The sequence below is a fragment of the Typopeltis vanoorti genome, chromosome 18 (genome assembly GCF_054136105.1).
Source record: "Typopeltis vanoorti isolate ZY-2024b chromosome 18, IOZ_Tvanoo_1.0, whole genome shotgun sequence".
Classification (NCBI taxonomy): Eukaryota; Metazoa; Arthropoda; class Arachnida; order Uropygi; family Thelyphonidae; genus Typopeltis; species Typopeltis vanoorti.
Window position 1 is genome coordinate 13,207,467 of NC_143566.1, and position 23,598 is coordinate 13,231,064.

A 23,598-nucleotide genomic window follows, 5' to 3' on the forward strand; every position below is an offset into this window, starting at 1 on the left:
GGGAGACAACCACTGGACAAAAATTTGTACATAATGACAAGTATGAGATGATTCAAAGAAGACTTGGCAGAGCATCAACAAGATGGAGAGATGAAGTACATCATTCAATAGGAAATGACTGAAGCTTCTGGGCCAGAGACAGAGAAATGTGGAGGAGATCATCAACACATGGACAGATAAGGATTGACTATTATGATGGTGATGATGAAGCCGTAGATATGCTTTGGCTTACAGGAAAAACATTGTCATATATGAAACACGTGCATGTCAGAATAGGGTAAAACCATTTTGCATACCACATCAATCTGAGTTCTGAACCTCAGCCTTTTTTTGTGTTGTTGGATATTTTCTAACCACCATTTGACCATCTGTAAAAATAGCCCAACTACTTTTAATAGTAGATTTTTATTGAGACATAAGGAAATAACAGGAAGTTTGAGATATTATTGCATATTGTTACCAACGGTATACATTAATACAAGCCAGTTTGGTTTCATTAAGGATAACATTCTTTACTCTCTGACTTGCAAGGTCAAAGTTTGAATTTCCTCACCCTCTAGGAGGGATGATTGTAAATTTCTTCAAGTGATAAAATGATATTTTATGGTCCAGTGTGAGACCACTATCCTGATTATTGGAGTCTGGCTAGAAAAGTACCATGTTTGATGTAGTCTAAAGTAGTCCAGATTATCTATAAATGTTCACCTGTGGTACTAAAGATTTACAACCTTTCAATGGTGGCACTTTATTTTATTTTAATATCAGTGACAACACAAGTTTTGTCCTTTGCACAAATTCTGCTTCTTTTTTTATGCATTTTGGTATTCTTGATCAGAAATATATAATTTTTTTTTTAATGTCACTTACCCTTTGTCAGGAAACATTGTTCACAGAATATAAACAGGTTTGGTGCAAATACAACCATAAGTTTGTAAGCATTATCTTGCTAACAGAATTTGGTTCCAGGACAAGAAATTTCTGAAATGAGCTTCTAGTAGATTTGTAGACGGCAGAAAAAAATTTTTTATTGCAATGTTTAGTCACTGCCTTCATAAAACTTTGTGACAAAAACTTTTGTTAAATGTCATTAAATACAAGAGTGGCCTGAAAAGTTCTCAGCCTCGACCATAGATGGCAACACTATTAGCAAGATTTTTTTTATTTCTATGTTGGTATATCTGTCATAAGCATCCATGTGAAGTTGCAAGTCATTCTATCAAGTAGTTTGTTTTATACAGTTGTCTGTATCCCTTGAAATGGATAAAATTGAGTATCGTGCAGTTATAAAATTATTTGTAAAGAAGGTTTAACGCCAAAAAGAAATATTTGAAGTTCATAAAAGTTTATGAACTATGGGCAATCTTCTCCTTTGTTTTTGACAATTAAGAAATGGGCTTCCGAGTTTAAACGTGGCCGTACCAGCCTTGAAGATGATCCACGTGAAGGACATCCAAAAAATTTTACACCAGAAATCATTGATCAAGTGCACGATATGGTATTGGATGACCGGCGAGTCAAAGTGCATGAAATTACTGAGACTATAGGCATTTCAAAAGAATGTGTATGATATATTTTGCATGAAGAATTGCAAATGAAAAAGTTTTGCGCAAGATGGGTGCCTTGCTTGCTCAGAGCAGATCAAAAGTGCACTCGCATGAAAATCTCTGAACAGTGCTTGGAGCATTTTAACAAGAATAAAACTGATTTTGTGTGTCAATTTATTACAATGGATGAGACTCGGATTCACCATTAAACACCAGAATCCAAACAGCAGTCAAGACAGTGGACAGAAACCGATTGTTCAGTGCCAAAGAAGACAAAGTCGGTTCCCATCAGCAGGAAAGATCATGGCATCGGTGTTTTAGAATGCTAAAGGCATTTTGTTTATTAGTTATCTGGAAAAGGTAAAACAAGAACCCTCTGAATATTATTCTGATCTTTTAACCAGACTAGAAGAAAAAGTTCATGAGAAAAGCCCTGGTTTGCAGAAGAAAAAAATCATCTTTCATCAGGACAATGCATCTGCCCACAAAGGTGTTTTGGCAATGGGAAAATTAAGGGATCTGCATTATGAATTGTTGGAACACCCACCCTATTCTCCAGATTTAGCTCCCTCTGACTTCTGTCTCTTCCCAAAACTAAAACTCTTCCTCGCTGGTCAGCATTTTTCTTCGAATCAAGAGGTGATTGCAGCTGTAGAGGGGTGTTTTGCAGATCTTACTGAGAACCACTACAGGAACGGGATAATGGCACTGGAGCATCGCTGGAATAAATGTATTAATCTTAAGAGAGATTATTTTAAAAAATAAAAATAAATTTCAAATTATAAATTCATTTTTTCATTGTTAAGCCGAGAACTTTTCAGACCACCATCGTAAGACCAGTCATGCAGCTGTTAATTCAAGGAATATATTTCCAAAGATAAAGTACAGTTGAAATAAAAGATAACCAAAAAAAAACAGTTTGATTGTGAACATCTTGGGCATTATGATAATATTATGAGTAAGATGTTAAATTGATATAAATCCATATATTTGCAATTTTGAAGAAGAGATACATTCCTGCGACTCACATCTGCATCTCTTCTTGATCAACTTTGGTACAATATACAGGGTGTTCGGGATAAATTTGACAGTTTCGTAAGGAAAAAGAAAATCTTCTTTGTATCTATTAAATTTAATGAATTGACAAAAAAACATTACAGGCAGAGTTAATTACAATACTATCAACAAGATTTACTCAAAATAACCACCATTAGCATCGATCACAGCTTCAATTCTGCTTCGGAACCTCGAACAAGCTGATGCTACAGTCTCCCTGGGAAGGGCCGCAAAAACTGTTTTAATTTTATCCATTAACTGGGCTTTTGTATTACTGGAAGTGCGATTGGTGTCTTTTTCAACTGCGCCCCATACAAAATAATCCATGGGGTTAAGGTCTGGGGAGTTTGGAGGCCAAACATTTGGACTGGTGAAGTCGTAGAAATTTTCAGACAACCATTTTTGACTTTTCCCAGAGGTGTGGCAAGGGGCCGAATCCTGCTGCCATACATACGGCCTACCATTGGCTACCCTTGTTATCCAGGGCTTGACTACAGTTAGCAACTCCACGAACAAAGCCCGAATTCCAATGCCAGGGTTCTTCAACACCTGTTCCTGCAGATTTGCGAGGAATTCTGCTGTACGAACGCAATCAGATCGTCTGCTAGGGATCTTTCTTCTTGCTACATCCTCGTAGTCACCATTGCAAGTCTCTAGTTCATGCCTGATTGTTTTTACTGTATTCAGGGAGCATTGGGCAGCAGTCGTAATATCCTTATTTTGATGGCGGGCACGAATCATCATGATACAAGTTATTCTCTTCCATGATTCAGGTGGATTCCAGCTATCCATCCTTTCTGACATCTTGTATATGAATGAAGAAGGGTCCAAACTTTTAAATGAAGAGAAGTGTGTGTTAATACATGTAACTTACGGAAAAATATAATTAATTATAAATATGTCAAATTTATCCCGAACACCCTGTACAGTGAGCACAGGGACAGGCTCCATCAGGACAAAATTATGAATCTGAACTTCTTGCTGTAAGAGGAAAGAATGAATCACTAGGGAAAAGCAACTCCTGGATGGAATTCTAGTTTGCTGGCTGTGTATTGGCTGGCTTGGTTGGTCAAGTGGTTAGCATACCTGCTCTCCAGCCAACAGCTTGTGAGTTTGAATCCCATTTAACATGGATCTTTGTAAAAAAAAAAGCCTGCTCTAAATCAGCATGATAACTGTTTGAGCCTTGCTGACTTCTTATTAGCTAAATTCCAGTATGGTTTTCTATGATGTTTTTCAAATGAAAAAATCACCGAAAGTTTTTCTCATACCCTTTATTATAATTTGTAATAGGTTTTGCCACCTCTTTCATGTGGGAATGATATATGTTTTAATTTGTATTTAAACTTTATCTGTATGTTGTATTTTCATTTACTTCCTTTAAACATGGTGGTTGATACAGAGGACAAAAAAAAAAAAAAAAAAAAAAAATACAACCCTGAAATTTGTTATGCAATTTTATCAAGACTCCTTGTATTTCTAATAATTAAACATGACTTTTGTGTGACAAATGTTTTGCATAACTTATTAGGCAATTAGCATCGGTGTGCGTTCTTTTTGTTCAGTGATATTCTCTCGTTTTCTCTGGTTAGCAGACAGTTGAATGTGTGATTCAAAATGGCAATAAAAACTGATGTCACCTGTATATATCTAATATTGTCAGCTAAAACTTAACAAATAATTCAAGTAGCATAGGTTTTTACTGCTAGTTTTTCAGATTATATGTCTTTGATAAAATCTGTTTAAGATATTGTAAACTCTTTGGTGCTCACTATTTCAGTATCACGAATGGCTTTAATGGATCCACAATGTGAGAAACTCATTTTCAGATCGTATACTTCATAAAAGCAGAAATAAATGTGTTTGGATTGCATTAGAATGGTTTCCAAAATTTATCACCATAATTTATAACTGCTGAAAATTCATAGGATTTAAGTTCTTTTTTATGAATATTCTTTTTATGATATATAGTGTAGTTCCTGATGAGCAAAACATGCTTATGTCCACTTCCTTTGTCTGATTCATTCTTTCCTCTTACAGTTCACATTCATAATTTGAAATAAGTTTTCAGTGGCACTTATGATAGGTTAAAAAAAAAGAAAAAAATGCATTAACATGTAGATATAAGAAAGTTCATTTTATTTTATTTATTCATATGGCATCCCTCCTGTTCCTTATCTTTCCCTTAAGACTGGTTGAGCCCTCCTAATGAGGGGTTAAGTATGTCTTTATGATTGTAAATCTGTGTGTGTGTGTGTGTTGTGTTGTGTTCTCGGCCCAGTTTGCATGTTCTGAGGGATGAAAAACCCAAGTTTCTGGGTAGGGAAAAAACCCTCTATGTCAGTATGAGACTGGCTAACTCACCTTTTGTCGAAAGAGACCAGATAAAGGTTCCTCACATCATGGATGGGAATCGACCCCAGATCTTTCCATCCAAAGGGCTTCATCTATACTGACTAAGCTACAGAGGCTCTAGAAAGTTCATTAATAAGGTATATAACACACAGTTTATTATGCATAAATTTATTGTGCTAGTATATAAAAAATAATTTAAAAAAGTGTATGTTAAATTTTTATAAACAATTCCTAATTTTTATTAAATTCTTATTCAGCATAATATGCTGAATATTATTATGAATATTACTATTTGTATCTGTTGCTGAATTATGTTTCTTAAGCAGCTATGTCAGTGATGGATGCATACGATTTTAACAAATAGTAGTAAAGACAGTTTTTGACAACAATGAAGCTCTTATGTTCATGATCATTTACATTTGTGAAAATCTTAGTTAACACTCAAAATTGATGAAATCTATAAAGATTAGCTTCTAAATTCACTCTTCATGCCAAATAAAGGGATTAATTGAGGGATAATATTTTTAGGTCACTGCTTTGCATCAAGTACAACCACTGCTGCTAAATCAGTATTTTTTTTTACTACTCACTGGCCTATGATTGTTTCAAAGTTATTGGACTGATTAGATAATTTCTGTAATCTGTCTCATTAAATGAAACTATGTGAAATTGTAGATTTTCAGCAGCTTTAGCAGAATGTTTGTGATATTGTCTTAGAACCATTTATCTTTTATGAAAAAAAAAAGTTTAGAACTTTTATTTTGTTTTTTATTTGCCCTGTACAGATTGTATTGCTTTCTTCAAGTCCAAACTCAGGTCTGATAATTCTTAGAGTATCACACATTAAACCTTCATGTGCATTTTTCTCTTTGCTCTTGATTTGAAACATTAATTTCTTCTTGAAAATAATTAACTAAAATCCGTACAGGGCAAATAAAAAACAAAATAAAAGTTCTAAACTTTTTTTTTAACAGGCAAAACAGACCAGAAACTTCATGCTACCCATTGTGTGCTTAAATTTCTTCCAGTTTTTAATAGTTCAGCATCAAGCGAGGTTGCATACGTTCTTAGTTTTCTGGCATTTTTTTTGCAACATGCTATACATGAAGTTGGCAAACAAATGTTTTCAATTTATTGATACTTGCAATGGATTTTACAGTATTATCAGCTGATAGTTCTAATCAGTGACTAGCACAATGCCACACAATTAATGAAGGGAATTTTTCTTTCATTAATAATTTGGAACTCCACTTTTATAATCCATCATGACTGCATCATCACATGTGACACAAATTAAGTGAGATTGTAAATAGTTTCTTTACTAAGGTATGACAGAAATTGAGCACAGAATGAAATATCCCTTTTCAAATAAAAAAAAAAAAAGAAAAGGCTGAATTCATTCTTCCGTTCAATATTCAAGTTCAAATGTACACAAATAAGTGGATTTGTTACTCAGTGTGGTCAAACAATCAGTCATCAATGAAATTTTACTATTCAACATAACAATTTTATTAGCTCCTCCCCCCTCACTTCAATAACACTCTTCAAGATGTGTTAATATAGGCATAATTGAATTAAATGGGATATGACCTGTCTCAATCCCATTTAATTCTTGTAGGTTTAATATAAATCACTTACTTAGATGATGAAAATTTTGTATGAATTACATTTTCATTCATTCATTGATCACGTTGGATATTATTAATTTTTTCAGAAGTTAAACTTTTCAACACAGATTTTCAAGAGGCTCTTTCTCAGCTCCTGTAAGCAGTTATACCAGCTTTTTGTCCTGCTGTTTCCTTATGGTCAAAAATTTTCCTTCTTGCATTGTGTGCTCCATCTCTTTTGCAATCCAAGAATTCTGGTTCTTTTACATATTGCATATCCAGGTTTCTTATTTTGACAGTTAAGTCAGCTATGCTCCACACAAAGTTTTATACACACACACTCCCCATGTTCCGGACTGGTAGGCCGGTTCTCCTTGAATTCCGATGACTCGAATTTTGAAGACTCGGCACTCAGGGTAGCTGCCGAGTTTCAAAACGTTTCAAATAACTTGACAAAAACGTTACAGCCTACATCTGTTTCAAGCCGACGTCACATCCATTTCCAATTTCAGCTTATTTTATAGTATAGAGTATATATATCAACACTCCAGCAACTTGGCCAGTCATTCCTTGCTGTTGATTGCAGATACCATTAGGAACAAACAGTCTTTGTATTTAACTGACACAGCCTCTGTATTTAACTCATCATTCATTTTCTTACTTGTTGTTAATTTCTTAATTGTGGAAGGGAAAAAAGAAACTGGTATTCTTTTAATTTTTTACTTTATTTTATAAATTAAAGATGCTAAGAAATTATATTCTTAGTTTAATCTTTAATCTTTTATCCAAGTGTAAGTTAAACAAAGTTTGCACCTGAATTAACTTCAGAACTGGGCAACTCGTATATAGAGGCTAATGACTTCACATCACTTTCCTTAGTATCCCAAATGCAAAGCACATATCCTTACAGACATGTTTAATGCTGTGTATTATGGGATGGGTCATACATGTCCATAATGATATGTGCTTTGCATTATGGGATACTAAGGCATGTGATGCGAAGTCATTAGCCTCTATATACGAGTTGCCCAGTCCTGAAGTTAATTCAGGTGCAAACTTTGTTTGCTTACACTTGGATAAAGGATTAAAGATTAAACTAAGAATATAATTTCTTGGCATCTTTAATTTATAATATAACCAAGTGGAAATTCTTCAAACATTCTTACTTTATGCTTCAAGACAGTTTGTATTACTTCATAGATGAACAGAGTTGGATAAAACCTAGTAAATTGATTTATTTAACATATTTTCAACAGACAAAACCATATGATGCCTAGATCAGGCCTCATATGGATTACTGTACACCGATTTGGTCTCCTAGTTTTCATAGTGGCGAGAATATGTTGGAAAGGGTCCAGAGAAGATTTACAAAGGTAATCAGTGGTCTTTGGGATGTAGAGTACAAGGATGGATTGAGAGAATGTAAGTTGCAAAGTCTCGTGGATATGAGGAGGGTGGGGGGATATGATTGAGACATATAAGCCAGTCAGGGGTTGTTTTCAGGTTGAAAGAAGAGATTTTTTTATAGAATCAGAGGGAGGGGGTGTAGAACAAGAGGTCATTGCTGGAAACTATAAGGTTTCCAGCAATGACTGTCAGGGTGTGAGCAGAGGAGTGAGGAGAAGTTCTTTGCACAGAGAGTGGTTGGTGAGTGGAATGCATTGCCTGAGTGCGTTGTGATTGTAGACACATTGCATCAGTTTAAAGCACTGTTGGATGAGCATTGTGTGCAATAGTGTGTACCTCACATGATGAGTCTCCAACTCCATGAAGGTCAGATGTTAATAATATGTGTGATAGCTGGATTTCTTTAGGCTGAGGCCATTCTGTTACATGATTTCTTGGATAATGTCAGGTTCTTGTTTAAGATTGTAGGGGGTTGGAGCAGATGATTTGTGCTCTATTAAGATGCATTTTTGAAAAAGTATGCCTATTTTTTGAGATTTGTTTTCTGAAATCTATCATCATTGATGAAAGTTTGGTCAGACAATAAACAATAAGAAAAATATAATGGAGCTGCCCTTTCATGCCTGTAGCCTTAAGATTAACGGATAATATTTTGATTAGTTTTTTTTCTTCTTCTTCCTCCTTTCTAGGCTTATAGGCCAAGTGGCCTGTTCCGGACTCAATTCCATCTTTTTAATGGTCTTCCTCTGCATTGAGTACCTTTTGAGTGGTAATTTAGAATTTGTTTAGGTATTCTGCTTTTATCCATTCTCAGTATGTGTTCTTTCCATTTTTATCTATAGCAAATAACTGTTTCATTTATGGAGTTTGTAATTCCAAGTTTATTCCTGATTTCGCTGCTTTTCATTTTGTCCATTATTGTGACTTCTTCAGTTCTGCGCAGAAATTTTATTTTGGATGATTCAGTTCTTCTTTCACCTGCTTTTTTTATTGTCCATATCTCACTGCCATAAAGTAAGGTAGGTTTAGGTACTGTATTGTAGATTCTTATTCATGTGTGTTTTTGTACATAACTGGATTTAAAAATTCTATTTATAATGCCTGTTACTTTTAAAAAGCTTGATATCTTTGGTTTTATATCAGCTTTTCATATGACATTGTACATCCTAAATATTTGAATGTATTTACTTGCTCTATTATTTTGTTGTTTATTACTATTTTGCTTCTTATTGGATTAGCACCTTTGAAGGCCATGACTTTTGTTTTGTCTGCTGATAATTCCATACAATATGTTTTTATCAGATTATTTAGCTGCATAATGATTTTTTGCAGTTCATCTTCATTGTTTCCAAGGATTATTTCCAAGGATTATTTGGTCATCAGCAAAAAGTAGAGTAACTAATCTGTTGTTACGATTTATCTTGAATCCTCCTTCATTAGTTATCTTTCATTCTTTTATGATTTTATCTATGTATATATTAAATAAAACAGGTGAGAGAGGGAAACCCTGATGTACTTCTGTTTATTGGTTTCCAGCTTGATGTTGAATTATTATACTTCACAGATATTTTATTATCTTGATATATATTATATAAGACTCTAAAGAGTTGGTTTGGTATTTCATGTTCTTCTGGGATTTCCCATAGTTTTTCTCTGATAATTTTATCAAATGCTTTGGTGTAATCTATAAAAGCTATGCGTGTTTCTATGTTCATTTCTCTGTTTTTTTGATTAGTAATTTTAATGTAAATGTAGAGTCTATGCAAGACCTGCCTTTTCTGAATCCATTTTGTCTTCTATTAATCTACTATATGTTTAAGTTTATATGCTAAGATTTCTGAATATACTTTATAACAGGTACTAAGTAAGCTGATGCCACGATAATTGTTACAATCAGATTTGTCCTTTTTTGTAGAAGGAGATAACTATTGCTTTAGTCCAATGTTGTGGGCATTTTCCTTCTATCCAAATTATATTATAAAAGTTAAGTAACCTGAGCAAGAATCCAAGGCCTGCATATTTGATAAGTTCCAAGTTTATATTGTCTTCTCCTGGAGCCGTTCCTGTTTTGCTTTGGGTTAATGCTTCTGTTAATTCTTCTAGAGTGATGTTTTCCAAGTTGTCCGAGATGTTTACAAAGGGTGGTTTCTGTTTCGAATGTTTTCATCATACCACAGATCTTGGTAGTAATTTTTCCATGTTTCTATTTTAATATTAATGTCTGCTTTTTCTCTAGTTTCATTGCTTAGATCATTAAGGATTTTATATGTTATTATTATTACATAACATCTCCAGGGAGGGCACCTACTCTACAACTCTCCATCTCCACCATAACCTCCAATGCCATCTACTGCCGACCACCACCACTAGTATTTTCACAGACAGTCACAAACATCCATGCCCATGGCAGGATTCAAACTCGCAGCCTTTTGGCGGGAGAGCAGATACGCTAACCACTCAGCCAAGCAGGCCGGCAATAAATGTGTTAGGTCTTTTGAGCATACAGTCTCGCTCTAATTTTGTTACAAAGTTGTTCCATCTATTTTTGTGTATTCTCCTGCATGCTGCTTTTGCTATTGCTTTTTTTCTACTGTATTCGATTTTTAGTTCTGTTGTTTTTAGGTTGAGCCAGTTTTTATATGCTTTTTTCTTGTCTTCAATAATGCATTTAATTTTGTTATCCCAGTCCTTAAGGCCTCTTTTTCTTTCTTACTAAACTTTCTTTTGCAGCTTTTGCCATTATGGTTTTTAGGTTTGACCATTCTTTTTCTGTGTTCTGATTTTCTTTTATACTTGTCATCCAGTTCTTTATTTTATTTTTATTTTTTGGTACAAATCTTTAATACTATTGTCGTCCAAAAGTCTAACTTTGAAGGATTCCAAATTTATATTTTCCTTGAGCTTTTTTGTTGTTTTCCATCTTGGTTCCAATTTTATTTTTCCAATTAAAAGGTAATGATCTGATTCTATTTCAGACCCTCTGTATAGTCTTGTATCTATTATCACTTCTGACATTTTGATATTGCTGATTATGTAATCTATAATGCTTCTTGTGTCTCTTGCTTCCCAGGTGTATCTGTGAATGTCCTTATGTTTGAGGAAGGTGTTCATTATTTTAAGGTTATTGCTTATAATAAAAGATTAGGTTTTTTTTTTAACTACAGTAATAAATCAGACATTTATGGATAATATGAAGATCAGGATGATAGTGTTATGTATAGCAAATTTTAAAAGTGATCTGAAAAATTAAGACCAGGAAACAATATGGAAGATGAAAATGAAATGCATGAGTAAAGATATATCAAAAAAGTATCTTAAATAAAGAATTCAAATTTAGAATGCAGTGAATTTAAACTGTGAAAATGTTAAAAAAAATGAGCCAAAAATGGTAAAGATTACTTCGTCAATTTTTTGCACCAAAAAAACTAATGTAATAAAAATATAACTAACACTGGGTTTATTAGGTCATAATGATTATTTAATAAACCTACTAGTTTCACCACTTAAGCTAGTGGCTTCATCTGGATTAGGATAAACATACACCGTTAGTAGTTGAAAGGCATCAATTGTTTGATGCTGTTGTCACACTTTCCCTTGTTGAGTCTTTGGACTCCCTGGAGGTGTCACATAATAATAATAAATATACAAGTTAAATATGAATCATTACATAACTGAAAACACCGAATGAGTTGGAACTGTTACACAAAAATACAAGTAAAACAAAAACGTGGAGTGTGGAAACTGGCACATGGTCAGTCATTGTTCAGTGGGTGTGCCTGATAGTTTGCAGAAAAATTAAAGTCCAATGTGTTTAAAGATCTAATGAGTGACTTACAGTGTCACACAAAATCATCCCTTGGTTTCTTTTGAGAATGCATTCTGAGTGGATTACCATTGTAGGCTCTTTGATGTTGTAAGCGCTGAAGTTGTCTTCTGTGTTCAGCATGGAGCTCTTGTCCCAGTCAATGTTGTGGTGAGTGTGAGAAAAATGGAATGCCAGATTGAGCTGTCTTCTCTGTTGTTATTGACATCTCCAATATGCTCCTTTTGTCTTATTTCTAATCTTCCCAATGTTTTCCCTATGTAATTAAGGCCACAAGAACATGAAATATTGTAAACTCCAATATGCTTGTTTGAAAGGGTTGTAGTCCTTGGGAGGGGGTGTAACAGATTTTGTACTGTCATAATAGGTTTGAAGGCCACTCTAATGTCATGAGATTTCAGATTTGCGCTCTTTTTAGTGAAAGTTTCCCAGTAGAAGGGATGGAAACGGAGGTTCTGTAATGATCATTGATCTGTTGTAGAGATGATTAGATAATACTATTCTGTAATCGCTTCCCAAAGGGCTTTAAAAAAAAAAAAAAGCTTAAACTTCCCAAATTTAAAGCGCTATAGTGCATTTTGTTCATCCCATTTTAATTACTTCAATTTTTTTCAAATTTAATTTAATATAATGCTATCGTTTTACTATTTATTTCATCAATAAATAAATTTATTTCAAATCACTTAATTTTAAATTTAGGTCTTAATTGTAATTTTATTTTATTGTAACCACCTGCTAAGTGGCATTCCAGCCCATCACTCAGTTCCCTGTATAGAATTAACATTGTTCTAGCTTCGCCTTGTGATTATGCTGATGCCCCAACGATGCCCAGTTGATCTGGTCAAAAATTTTTATATTCCTGTGAATACTTGTACCTAATAAATGTCAGTATAGAGTTAATCACCAGGAATATTTCTTTTAGAAACCAAAGAAAAAATAAAGAAACAAATATGCCAGGCACCTATTACAATTTCTTGTGTCAACAATCCCCATTCAAATTGTGATGCAATACACTTGTGGTGTCAAGTGTAAATCTTTTAACACAAGCTTAGTGTATATATACATCACTGGACTATGGTGTATATATATACACTCACACACATATGGTATGTGTGGTATGGTATATATGCACAGTGTGGATGGAATTAATGTGGGTTGTGTGAAGAGTGCCTTCTGGCAATGAGTCCTTGGATACCATGGAGATGCATGGTGTTTATATGATAGTTTTTCCTGCAGCTATAAATATTGATTGATCGTGATGCTCCATGCAGGCCGTTCCCTGACTGACCAGGAAAACATATATATAAACAGTTCAGATTTCTAGCTACTTTCTGAAAATGGTAATAATAAATTGTGAATTAAAGTGTGATATAAAATTTTTTAATAGTGTTTGCCATTAACATTCTGTGAATTTTAATCACAGAATGTTAATCGCAAACACTATTAAAAAATTTTAAGTCACTTTTAATTTTTGAAATTAGTGAAATTTTAATTTCACTAATTTCAACTGAGATTAGTGAAATTTTAAAACTCCTCAGGAAACCAACGTGGGATTCAGATGTTGAAATATATGAAAGGTGGGGGGGGGGTAAAAATAAAAATGAAATATTATTCATATACGTGGGTGGTCTGAAATGTTCTCTGCCTCAACCATAAATGGCAACACTATCAGCAAGCTTTTTTTTTTTTTTTCCTAATTTGGTACAGCTGTCATCATAAGCATCGATGTGAAATTGCAAATCATTCTATCAAGTGGTTTTTTTAATACAGCTGTCAGAAGCCAAAGTGTTGTCTGTATCCCTTGAAATGGATAAAATTGAGTATCGGACAGTTATAAAATTCTTTGTAAAAGAAGGTTTAATGCCAAAAGAAATTCATTCAAAGTTCATAAAAGTTTATTTGTTTTTGACAATTAAGAAATGGGCTGCCGAGTTTAAACACTGCTGTACCAGCCTTGAAGATGATCCACGTGAAGGACGTCCAGAAAGTGTGACAACACCAGAAATCATTGATCAGTGGCTAATATGGTATTGGATGACTGGCAAGTCAAAGTGCGTGAAATTGCTGAGACTATAGGCATTTCAAAAAAACGTATAGGATACATTTTGCATGAAGAATTGCAAATGAAAAAGTTTTGCGCAAGATGGGTGCCGCTCAGATCAAAAAAACACTTGCATGAAAATCTCTGAACAGTGCTTGGAGCATTTTAACAAGAATAAAACTGATTTTGTGTGTCGATTTATTACTATGGATGAGACTTGGATTCATGATTACACACCAGAATCCAAACAGCAGTCAAGACAGTGGACAGAAACCGGTTGTTCAGCGCCAAAGAAGACAAGGTCATGGCATTGGTGTTTTGGAATGCTAAAGGCATTTTGTTTATTAATTGTCTTGAAAAATGTAAAACGATAACTGGGGAATATTATTCTGATCTTTTAACCAGACTAGACGAAAAAATTCGTGAAAAAAGACCTGGTTTGTAGAAGGAAAAAAAATCATCTTTCATGGGGACCATGCACCTACCCCTAAAAGTGTTTTGGCAATGGGAAAATTAAGGGATCTGCACTATGAATTGTTCACCTGATTTGTTTCCTCTGACTTCTATTTCTTCCCAAAACTAAAACTCTTCTTCTCTGGTCAACATTTTTCTTCAAATCAAGAGGTAATTGCAGCTATAATGGCACTGGAGCATCGCTGGAATAAATGTATTAGTCTTAAGGGAGATTATGTTTAAAAATAATTTTGGAATTATAAATTCGTTTTTTCATTGTTAGGTCAAGAACTTTTCAGACCACATATTAAATGCTACTTGAAATGAAAGTAATAAATTTAGAATTTTGGGTGAAAATTTAGTTCTTTCTCCAAAATTATTCTTTGAAAAAAAAAAAAAGTATTTATTAATACTGTTCTATTCTGCATCATGTTGACATTCTAAATAAAATGATATTTCATCCTGCATATCATACAAACTGATCCACCTGAAACAGATGGATGAGGTTATGATAGTTTGCATGCAGTTAATATAACTGAAATGCATTTAATATATATATGTGTGTGTGTGTGTGTAGAAAGTTTTTTAACTTGGGCATACTATGTTAAAGATACCAAGCAATTTTATAAGCTAGGTTTTAATCCTTTTTTCCCCAAGTAAGCAAACAGACAAGTAAGTCAAGTTTGCTCCTGAACGTAGTTCAAGTCTGAGGCAACTCGTGGTAAAGGTGGTGAGGCAACTCGTGGTAAGCTCCGATCACTTTCCTTAGTATTTTCCCCTAATGCAAAGCACATCCCCTTACGGAGATGTATGATGCTGTGCATTAAAGGCAAGGGCCACTATCAGACCGGTTTCGACCTTTATTGAGGTCTCGTCAGTGGGAGCCAGACCAAGAAATGCCAAGGTAAGGGGATGTGCTTTGCATTAGGGGGAAATACTAAGGAAAGTGATCATAGCTTACTCCACCTTTACCACGAGTTGCCTCAGACTTGAACTACGTTCAGGCACAAGCTTGACTTACTTGTCTGTTTACTTACTTGGGAAAAAAGGATTAAAACCCAGCTTATAAAATTGTTTGGTATCTTTAACATAGTATACCCAAGTTAAAAAACTTTCTACATCTTACTCTCATCCTGAAATTTTTGTTTAATAAGGTCAAAGCACCTTGTGGCAACTTATTTAAGTAAAATTTGTAAGCTCTGCATTACTTCAACTTTGGCATTTCTTGGTCTGGCTCCCACTGATGAGACCTCGATAAAGGTCGAAACCGGTCTGATAGTGGCCCTTGCCTTTAATGCACAGCATCATACATCTCCGTAAGGGGATGTGCTTTGCATTAGGGGGAAATACTAAAGAAAGTGATCGGAGCTCACTCCACCTTTACCATGAGTTGCCTCAGACTTGAACTATGTTCAGGCGCAAACTTGACTTACTTGTCTGTTTGCTTACTTGGGAAAAAAGGATTAAAACCTAGCTTATAAAATTGCTTGGTATCTTTTATATATATATATATATATATATATAATATCCATCAAAGCTTGATTTGCTTCCTCAGTCTTAACAAAAGGCTGGTTATATTCCACTAATTCGAGCCCTACCCAAGGACCTATGAGTTGTGGAGATACTTTCTGAAAATGAAAGCTGTGCCAAACAAAGCGGCCTTTTGCAGCTGCCCAATTTTTAATCCATCTAACTTGAGTGCTTCTAGATGTTTTTTCAATGTTTTAGGGATGTTTTTTCAATGTCTTGGTGCCTAAAGCACCTATTATTATGGGAACAACTTTTGTTTTCTTTTGCCAGATTCGTTCAACTTCTATTTGCAAATTGCGATATTTTGTAATTTTTTCATTTTCTTTGTTGTCAATCCGACTATCTCCTGGTACTGATATTTCGATAAACTTAACACCCTTGTTTTCACTTTTTTCAACCACTGTGATATCGGGTGTATTACATTCCAAGCTTTTGTCAGTCTGGATTTTGAAATCCCAGAGTATTTTAGCTTTTCGTTCTCAACCACTTTCTAGTGAACTCTATGCTTCCAATAGTCTTTAGATACTTTAAACCTGTACTTTTTACATAAATGCCAGTAGATTATCTTAGCTACGTTATCATGCCTTTTACAGTACTCAATTTGTGCGATTTTGCTGCATCCACTTATAATGTGGTCTACCATTTCTTCCTTTTCTTTGCACAATCTACATTTACTGTCTTCTTGAATTTTTTGTATTTTTGCCTTCATAACGTTGGTTTTAATGGCCTGTTCTTGTGCTGCAAAAATTACTGATTCTGTTTCTTTCTTTAGTGCTCCTCCATTTCTCAACCATTGCCAGGTAAAGTTGCTGTCAATGCTGTCCTCTATGCTGTGAAGGTATTTTCCATGCAGTGCCTTATTTTTCCATCTTTCGGTTCTAACTTTTACTTGTTTGGTTTTGTATTCCAATTTTGTCTCCATGGGTTTAAATAAACCCTCTTTCCTTACCTCAATTAGAAATTTTTCCGTTGTTTGCTGCAGATAATCATTCAAATGTCGTTTTTCTTCTTCAATAACTTGCTTCACTTGTAATAATCCTCTACCTCCTTTTTTGCGTGATAGATATAGCCGATCAATGTCACTGCGAGGATTGAGGGCATGGTGCATTGTCATTAATTTTCGAGTTTTTTGATCTAAATCTTCCATCTCTAGCTGGGTCCATTCAACAATGCCTGCTGAATATCTCACAGGTATGTGAGATATTCAGCAGGCATTGTTGAATGGATAATTGCTTTTATCCAATTTCCAGCATTAAGCATTGACTTAAGGAGTTTTCTTAATCGTCTTATGTATTCTGCTCTAGTTCTTTCTTTGATCTTATTGTGCAGAATTTGTGATGTTTCTAAAATTCCCAAATATTTGTAACTGTCTTCGAATTTTATTGCTTTGATTATTTCACCATTGAGCAGCTCGATTTTGTTCATATCTTCAAACTTTCCTCTTGTTATTCCAGCAATTGCACATTTGTCTAAGCCAAAATCCATTGATATATCTTGACTGAATATGTGCACAATGTTAAGCAAAGATCCGAGTTCATTCTTTGATTTTGCATACAACTTCAGATCGTCCATGTATAAAATGTTAGATATCTTTGCACTCTTTTGTGCAGTTTGATAACCATGAGCAGTTTTATTTATAATTCTAGTTAAGGCGATCAATGACAATATAAACAATAGAAGAGATAATGAGTCTCCTTGAAATATGCCCCTTTTTATGTTTACCTCTCCAATTTCTTCTCTATTTATAACCAACATTGTTTTCCAGTTTTTCATGCTAGATTGCAAAAATTTTTGCACATTTTCGCTAATACCGAATAGTTCTGTGCATTTTAAAATCCAACTATGAGAAACTGAATCAAACGCTTTTTTTATAATCTATCCAAGCCATATGGAGGTTGGTTTTTCTATGTTTGCAATTTTTAAGAATCATTTTATCAATGAGCAATTGGTCTTTTGTGCCTCTTGAATTTTTGCTGTTACTGTTTTATTCAATCGGGAAAAGAGAATTTGCTTTAAGATAGCTGTATGTTTTATCAGCTAGTATTCCTGTGAGTAGCTTAAAAGTTGTTGGCAGGCAGGTTATTGGTCGGAAGTTTTCTGGGTTTGGACCTTTTTCTTTATCCTTTATGATCAAAAGCGTTTTCCCTGCTGTGAGCCACTCTTCTTTGCTTTTTCCTTCTAAAACATCATAAAATTGGTTATCAAGTCTTTCATGTAAGCCCGTTAGATATTTCAACCAGTAGCCATGTAATTCATCCTTCCCGGGTGTTGACCAATTTTTTATTTTTTTATCTTGCTTTTGAACCTTTTCAGTTGTTATTTTCAGTTGGTCCATCTTTCGTTCTTGAGATTCATTCGTAATTTGTTCAATCCACTTTGCCTTGTTATTTAGGGTTTTTCCAAAACTTAAGTGTATTTTCTATGTCTCTGGTATTTATATTTATATTTTCTTTAAGGTTATCATTCCTGCAGCAATCAATTTTCTTGTAAAACTGGTGCCGATTTGCACGGAACATCGAATTTTGCTTGTACTGTTCAATGTGTGCACTGTATCTTCTTATTTTAGCTGCAACTGCAACTATTTTTTGCTTCACTTCCTCTAATATTCATCAATAGGTCGTGTTCCAATATTATATCTCTTTATGAGGTTATTTTGGATTTTTGTGTTTTTCAGCTTCTTTTCCTTAAGGTTTTTCAAATTGCTCACGTCTGCTCTGAGTTTAAGAATTTTATTCTCCAGTCGATGCTTCCATTTTGGTTCCTGAGCCTTACTGCTTTTGGGTTCACTAATCTTATATCCTAATTCAAATGTTACGACGTAGGCTATTGAGTACATAAGTTGATTCGTTTGCCCAATAGTTCCAGTAGGAATATCCCTTACAGCTTTATTGGTCTCTTGTTGGAGTTCCTTCAGTTTTTGTTGAGGTACTTGTCTCAATACTGGTAGCCTAACTCGTTCCTGGTTGCTGTTCATTTGCTCAATAATTTTTCTTGCAAGTTCTTTTTCCTTATCTGATAGCTTCCTTTTAACTATTTGTATATTTTCAAAATTTTCAGCATTCTGCACGTTGGAATCTGGTTCTGCTCCATTTATATTCTTGGTCACTTCAGGGTCAGTACAGTCTTCTTTTACAGCTTGAGGTTTCAGTGCTTCCAGCTCAAGTTCACTAAATACCTTGCATTTGATAATGAAGCTGCGTTGCTGCATCAGCCTTTCAAATGAAATTTCAGAATTTGGGTGTTGTTCAAGCCAAAGTTGGAACATTCATTTCTGAAATCCCCTAACTGATGGGTTTGAACTGTAGAAGCACTGTATGACTTGTCTATTTTCAGCCATGCTCCACTTTTTCCTAGTAAATACTTTCGAGTTCTGTGAATCTTGCTCCTGTAGCCCATTTGTCACTGGCTGTCCAGGAAGCCTAACATCCAGTGCTGTCCTTGGTAACCTGCGCGACGACCGATGTGGTATAGAGTTCTGATTTGTCTTCACTATTTTTAACTGGGGGTGGGCAGGTGCATGAGATAAAAAAAGAGGTAAATAGGACAGAATCTTGCCCTCGAATACTCTAATAGCATTGGGGGGGAGGAGGAGCAAGGTGTGTGTGTGTGTGTGTGTGTGTGTGTGTGTGTGTGTGTGTGTGTGTGTGTGTGTGTGTGTGTGTGTGTTAAAGATATCAAGCTATTTTAAACCTGGTTTTACTCCATTTTCCAAGTAAGTAAACAGACAAGTAAGTCGTTTGCACCTGCAAGTATTGCAAGTCTGGGTGACCCCACACGTAGTGTAAGTCGTGGTAAAGGTGGATAAAAACCAGGTTTAAAATAGCTTGGTATCTTTAACATTTATTGTACCCAAAGTAAAATACTTTCTACCTCTATCTCTCATCCTGAGATTTTTATTTAATAAGATTAAAACACCTTATGGTAACTTGTTCTGGTAAAATACTTATAAGCTCTGTATTACTAAAATCTTAATATTTACCCTTAATGCAAAACACATCTCCTGGAGGAGATGTGTTTTGCATTAAGGGTAAATATTAAGAATAGTGATCAGATCTTATCCACCTTTACCGAGTTGCCTTGACTTGCACTACGTGTTGGGTCACCCGACTTGCAATACTTGCAGGCGCAAACTTGACTGACTCGTCTGTTTGCTTACTTGGGAAATAGAGTAAAACCAGGTTTAAAATGGCTTGGTATCTTTAACATTTATTATACCCAAGGTAAAATACTTTCTACACACGCACACACACACACACATATATATATCAGCCCCCCCCCCCACACACACACACTTTCCCTAAAACCTATGACACAGCAGTGCTATGTATGAGTAAGAGACTAGAAGGAGGAAAGGAATTTGCTTGTGAATCGCCAATGTGAGAACAGCATGAGTATGAATGGATTTGAACTTTTTAAAGTATCTGGACCTCAGGACCCGTGGATTATAGTCATTGGTGAAAATGGTATGGGGAAGACTGTAACAAAGAGCAAAGCGGGTATAGGGAATGAGAGTGGAGTTTGTTGTTGAACTGTATAAGGGTATTTATTTTTTAGTGTATGGCATAATAAAGACACATGACATGAGAATATATGAATACATATTTGTGCAGACAATAAAAATGAAAACAAATGAAATGAAAAAAAGAAAACAAACATCACAGTCAGACAAGAACTATTGTATAAAAAGACAATAATAGAAGAAATTAGAAAACAACAACTGAGATGGTTTGGACACACTGTACGCATGGATGCAGACAGACTTCCTAATGTCCTAATCAATACTTTTCCAACTGAAAAAAAAGAAGACCTGGAAGACCAAGAATTACCTGGCTGAAATTAATAAAGAACATCTCGGGATGCAGAACATATAAGGAACTTTTTTGAACAGTAAGGAATAGAGAAGACTGGAAGATCCTGCTCAAGAGAAGACTCAACCCATCTTAGACGGAAGAGAAGAAGAAGAAGAAAAATGAAACAAGTATACAAATATCAGGTAAAAAAAAAATCTAAAATTTTAAGTCTAGTTCAGATAGCTAACCTGAAGGATCTGCCTCAAAAATGTCTCTCAGGTCACCAGGGTAGGCTGTTATGCTGCAGTTCTCCACAGTGTGCTGGATGGTTTGATTTATGGCCCCACAGTCACATTGGGGTGTAGGTGTTTACCAGCAGCTGTTCATTTTCATACATGATTATTGGAAAGTAAAGAGATAGTAGCGGCCAGTTCAACAGAATGGTGCCCATGGAAATACTTTAAAAAAGATATAATGCAGCAACAGAGCATCTATTAGAAAGTGACTGGAGAGAGTTAGCGAAGGAGCAGGTCACCAGTTAAGTGAATTGCTTGCTTGCACCACCCCAAATTCGAGAGCAGTCTGAGGTGAAATTGATTTGAGTTTTGTAAAGTACCTGGAGTTGAGCAGGAGGAAGCACTGCTTGGAATGAAAAAGAATACCAAGCTTTTTGCAGCCAAAAGAGGCTTATGTCAAGATATAGGTGGGACGTGAAAGTTAACCCAGGGAGAGAAAACTAGTCCTGATTGTGGCAAGCAAAATGTTTTGAAAGTGAAGGAGAGTGAGACAAGACCAAGCTTTTTGCAGCCAAAAGAGGCTTATGTCAAGACGTAGGTGGGATGTGAAAGTTAACCCAGGGAGAGAAAACTAGTCCTGACTGTGGCAAGCAAAATGTTTTGAAAGTGAAGGAGGGTGAGACACGGTCTTTCTTCTTGGAAATAAGCATGACTGTCTTTTGGTAACATTAAAATTCACCAGGTTATCCTAAACCCCACTTGAGAACTGCAAAAAGATCAGTGTTTTAGGTATTGGTTAAATAAGATCTTGAAGTTCTAATTACCTGAGCATTACATAGTTTAGATAATGAGAAAGAGGAGCAGAGACTAGCTGTGGATAGGATTGCATGTCAGAGAGAGAGAGATCACTGATGTAAAGGAGGAAGCGTGTGGAGGAAAGCGTAGAGGCCATGGGAACACCAACATTATTTAAAAAATATCTGATGAAAGGAACTGATGGCCATCTACTGTGACCTTCAATATACAAAGAGAGGAAGCTGCCACTCCATTCATAAAGGGAAGGAGGAATACCATAAAATTGTAGCTTGGTATGAAGGTCACAATGTCAGACTATTTTCAAGGCATTTGATTAAGTCTGACACTGTGACACTTGACTTTCTCCACACTTTTCCATGGCCTACATCCAAAGGTGAGTGAGGTTGGCTAGATCTGCTGTGGAATGAGAATGGCAGAATCCATATTGGTCTTTAACATATTATCTTGTAGTGGGAAATGGATAAATAGTGTAGAGCATCGGAGATAAGGCTCTTTGGAATGCTTCTGGTAGAGTACACATTGATAACTGTGTCAGTTTATTCTGTCTTACAAGTATGAGGCAAAATCAGTTATAGGAGAGGTTGAAAAATGTAGGATGGAATGTCCATCTGACTTTGTTATTCCTTAATTTTTGTTTTTACAAATTTTCTTGTGTGAACAGTTTTAATAAACCATCTTTTTTTTTAAAAAAATCAGTTAAATAATTTCCTCTTAGTTTTTTTTTTTAAGTTCTATATATAAAAACCCATACATTCCAACAGAATGCCTTCATGCACAATCTCATCATTATCTGCACTAAAAGCTTGGCATTATTTCTACATTAGGTAAACATGCTCACACTTAACTCATTGAAGAAGAAATCACCAAAGAACTATAGTTTCTTTTGCCAACCTTTCAGAAAAAATGGGTATCCTAAACAGACTGCTCGTAAGCTATTCAATCCACCTGCTCACTGTACTGAAGATAGTACTGATGTAAAAGGCTTTATAACTCTACTGTATATCAGCTCTGTTTCACCAAGGTTAGCTAAAATTCTCAAGAAATTTAAAATCTGCCTTTCTTTTACTCCTCTATCCAAACTCCTTTCCTTATCAGTACATCTAAACTGAAACACAACTTAAAGTATCCATCAGTTTATTGTCTTTGGTATAATTACAGTGTGCCCTATTTTGGTAAGAATGAGAAATCCTTTGAATTGCACATGTAAGAACGTGAGAGACGTGTATGGTAGAAATAGAGCAAATGCACTATCTAATCATGTTCTTAATTCTGCTCACCCTAATGGTAAAGAATGTATCACTCATCCAGTGAATTGGAATAAATCAGAAAACATTTTTAGATACTATGATGAGATGGAGAGAAGAATTGTGGAATCAACAGAAATTGTCCTCAGTCCAGTTCAGTTTAGTTCATATTAATACTAACCTTAGCTATATCCTATCTGATTGTCACTTTATCCATCCAACTTTGGCATACACAAGATCATACTCGCATGAATGTGCCCAGTAATACTATGGTATTCAGTACTCCTTCAAATGTTTGCAATATGTTTACCAGTTAATTTATGGCTGCTGTTCTCTTGTAATGTATATTTTTGTATTTCTCTTTTCATGTTATGCACCCGATGAAGTGTTCTAAGAAGCCAGAACTAGTTATTCATTCAAATAATAAACAGTGTTTTTTTTTTCTAGTTTGGCATCTCTCAGCTTCTAGTCATTAAAATTCTTTAATTATATATATATATATATATATATATATATGTGTGTGTGTGTGTGTGTGTGTGTGTATATATATATATATATTTGCATATTTTATTACAGATGCATAAGAGAATAATAGACAAGAGCGTACCAGAAGATGCAATGCCTGGAATAAAAAATGTTAAGGTAAAGTGCTCATAATAAATGAATAATCGATTTACTGATAAGGAAGATGAAGCC

General features: G+C 34.9%; 1 protein-coding gene across 2 annotated transcripts in view; it reads left to right on the top strand.

Moving 5' to 3' along the window:
• The window catches only part of LOC150096497 (ubiquitin domain-containing protein UBFD1-like), a 205,522-nt gene that overhangs the window by 138,480 nt on the left and 43,444 nt on the right, over positions 1–23,598 (top strand). For both annotated transcript variants that reach the window (XM_090408183.1, XM_090408182.1), the window contains exon 7: positions 23,479–23,544. In XM_090408183.1, the coding sequence (XP_090264309.1) occupies positions 23,479–23,544 (66 nt within the window). The remainder of the gene's footprint in view (positions 1–23,478; positions 23,545–23,598) is intronic.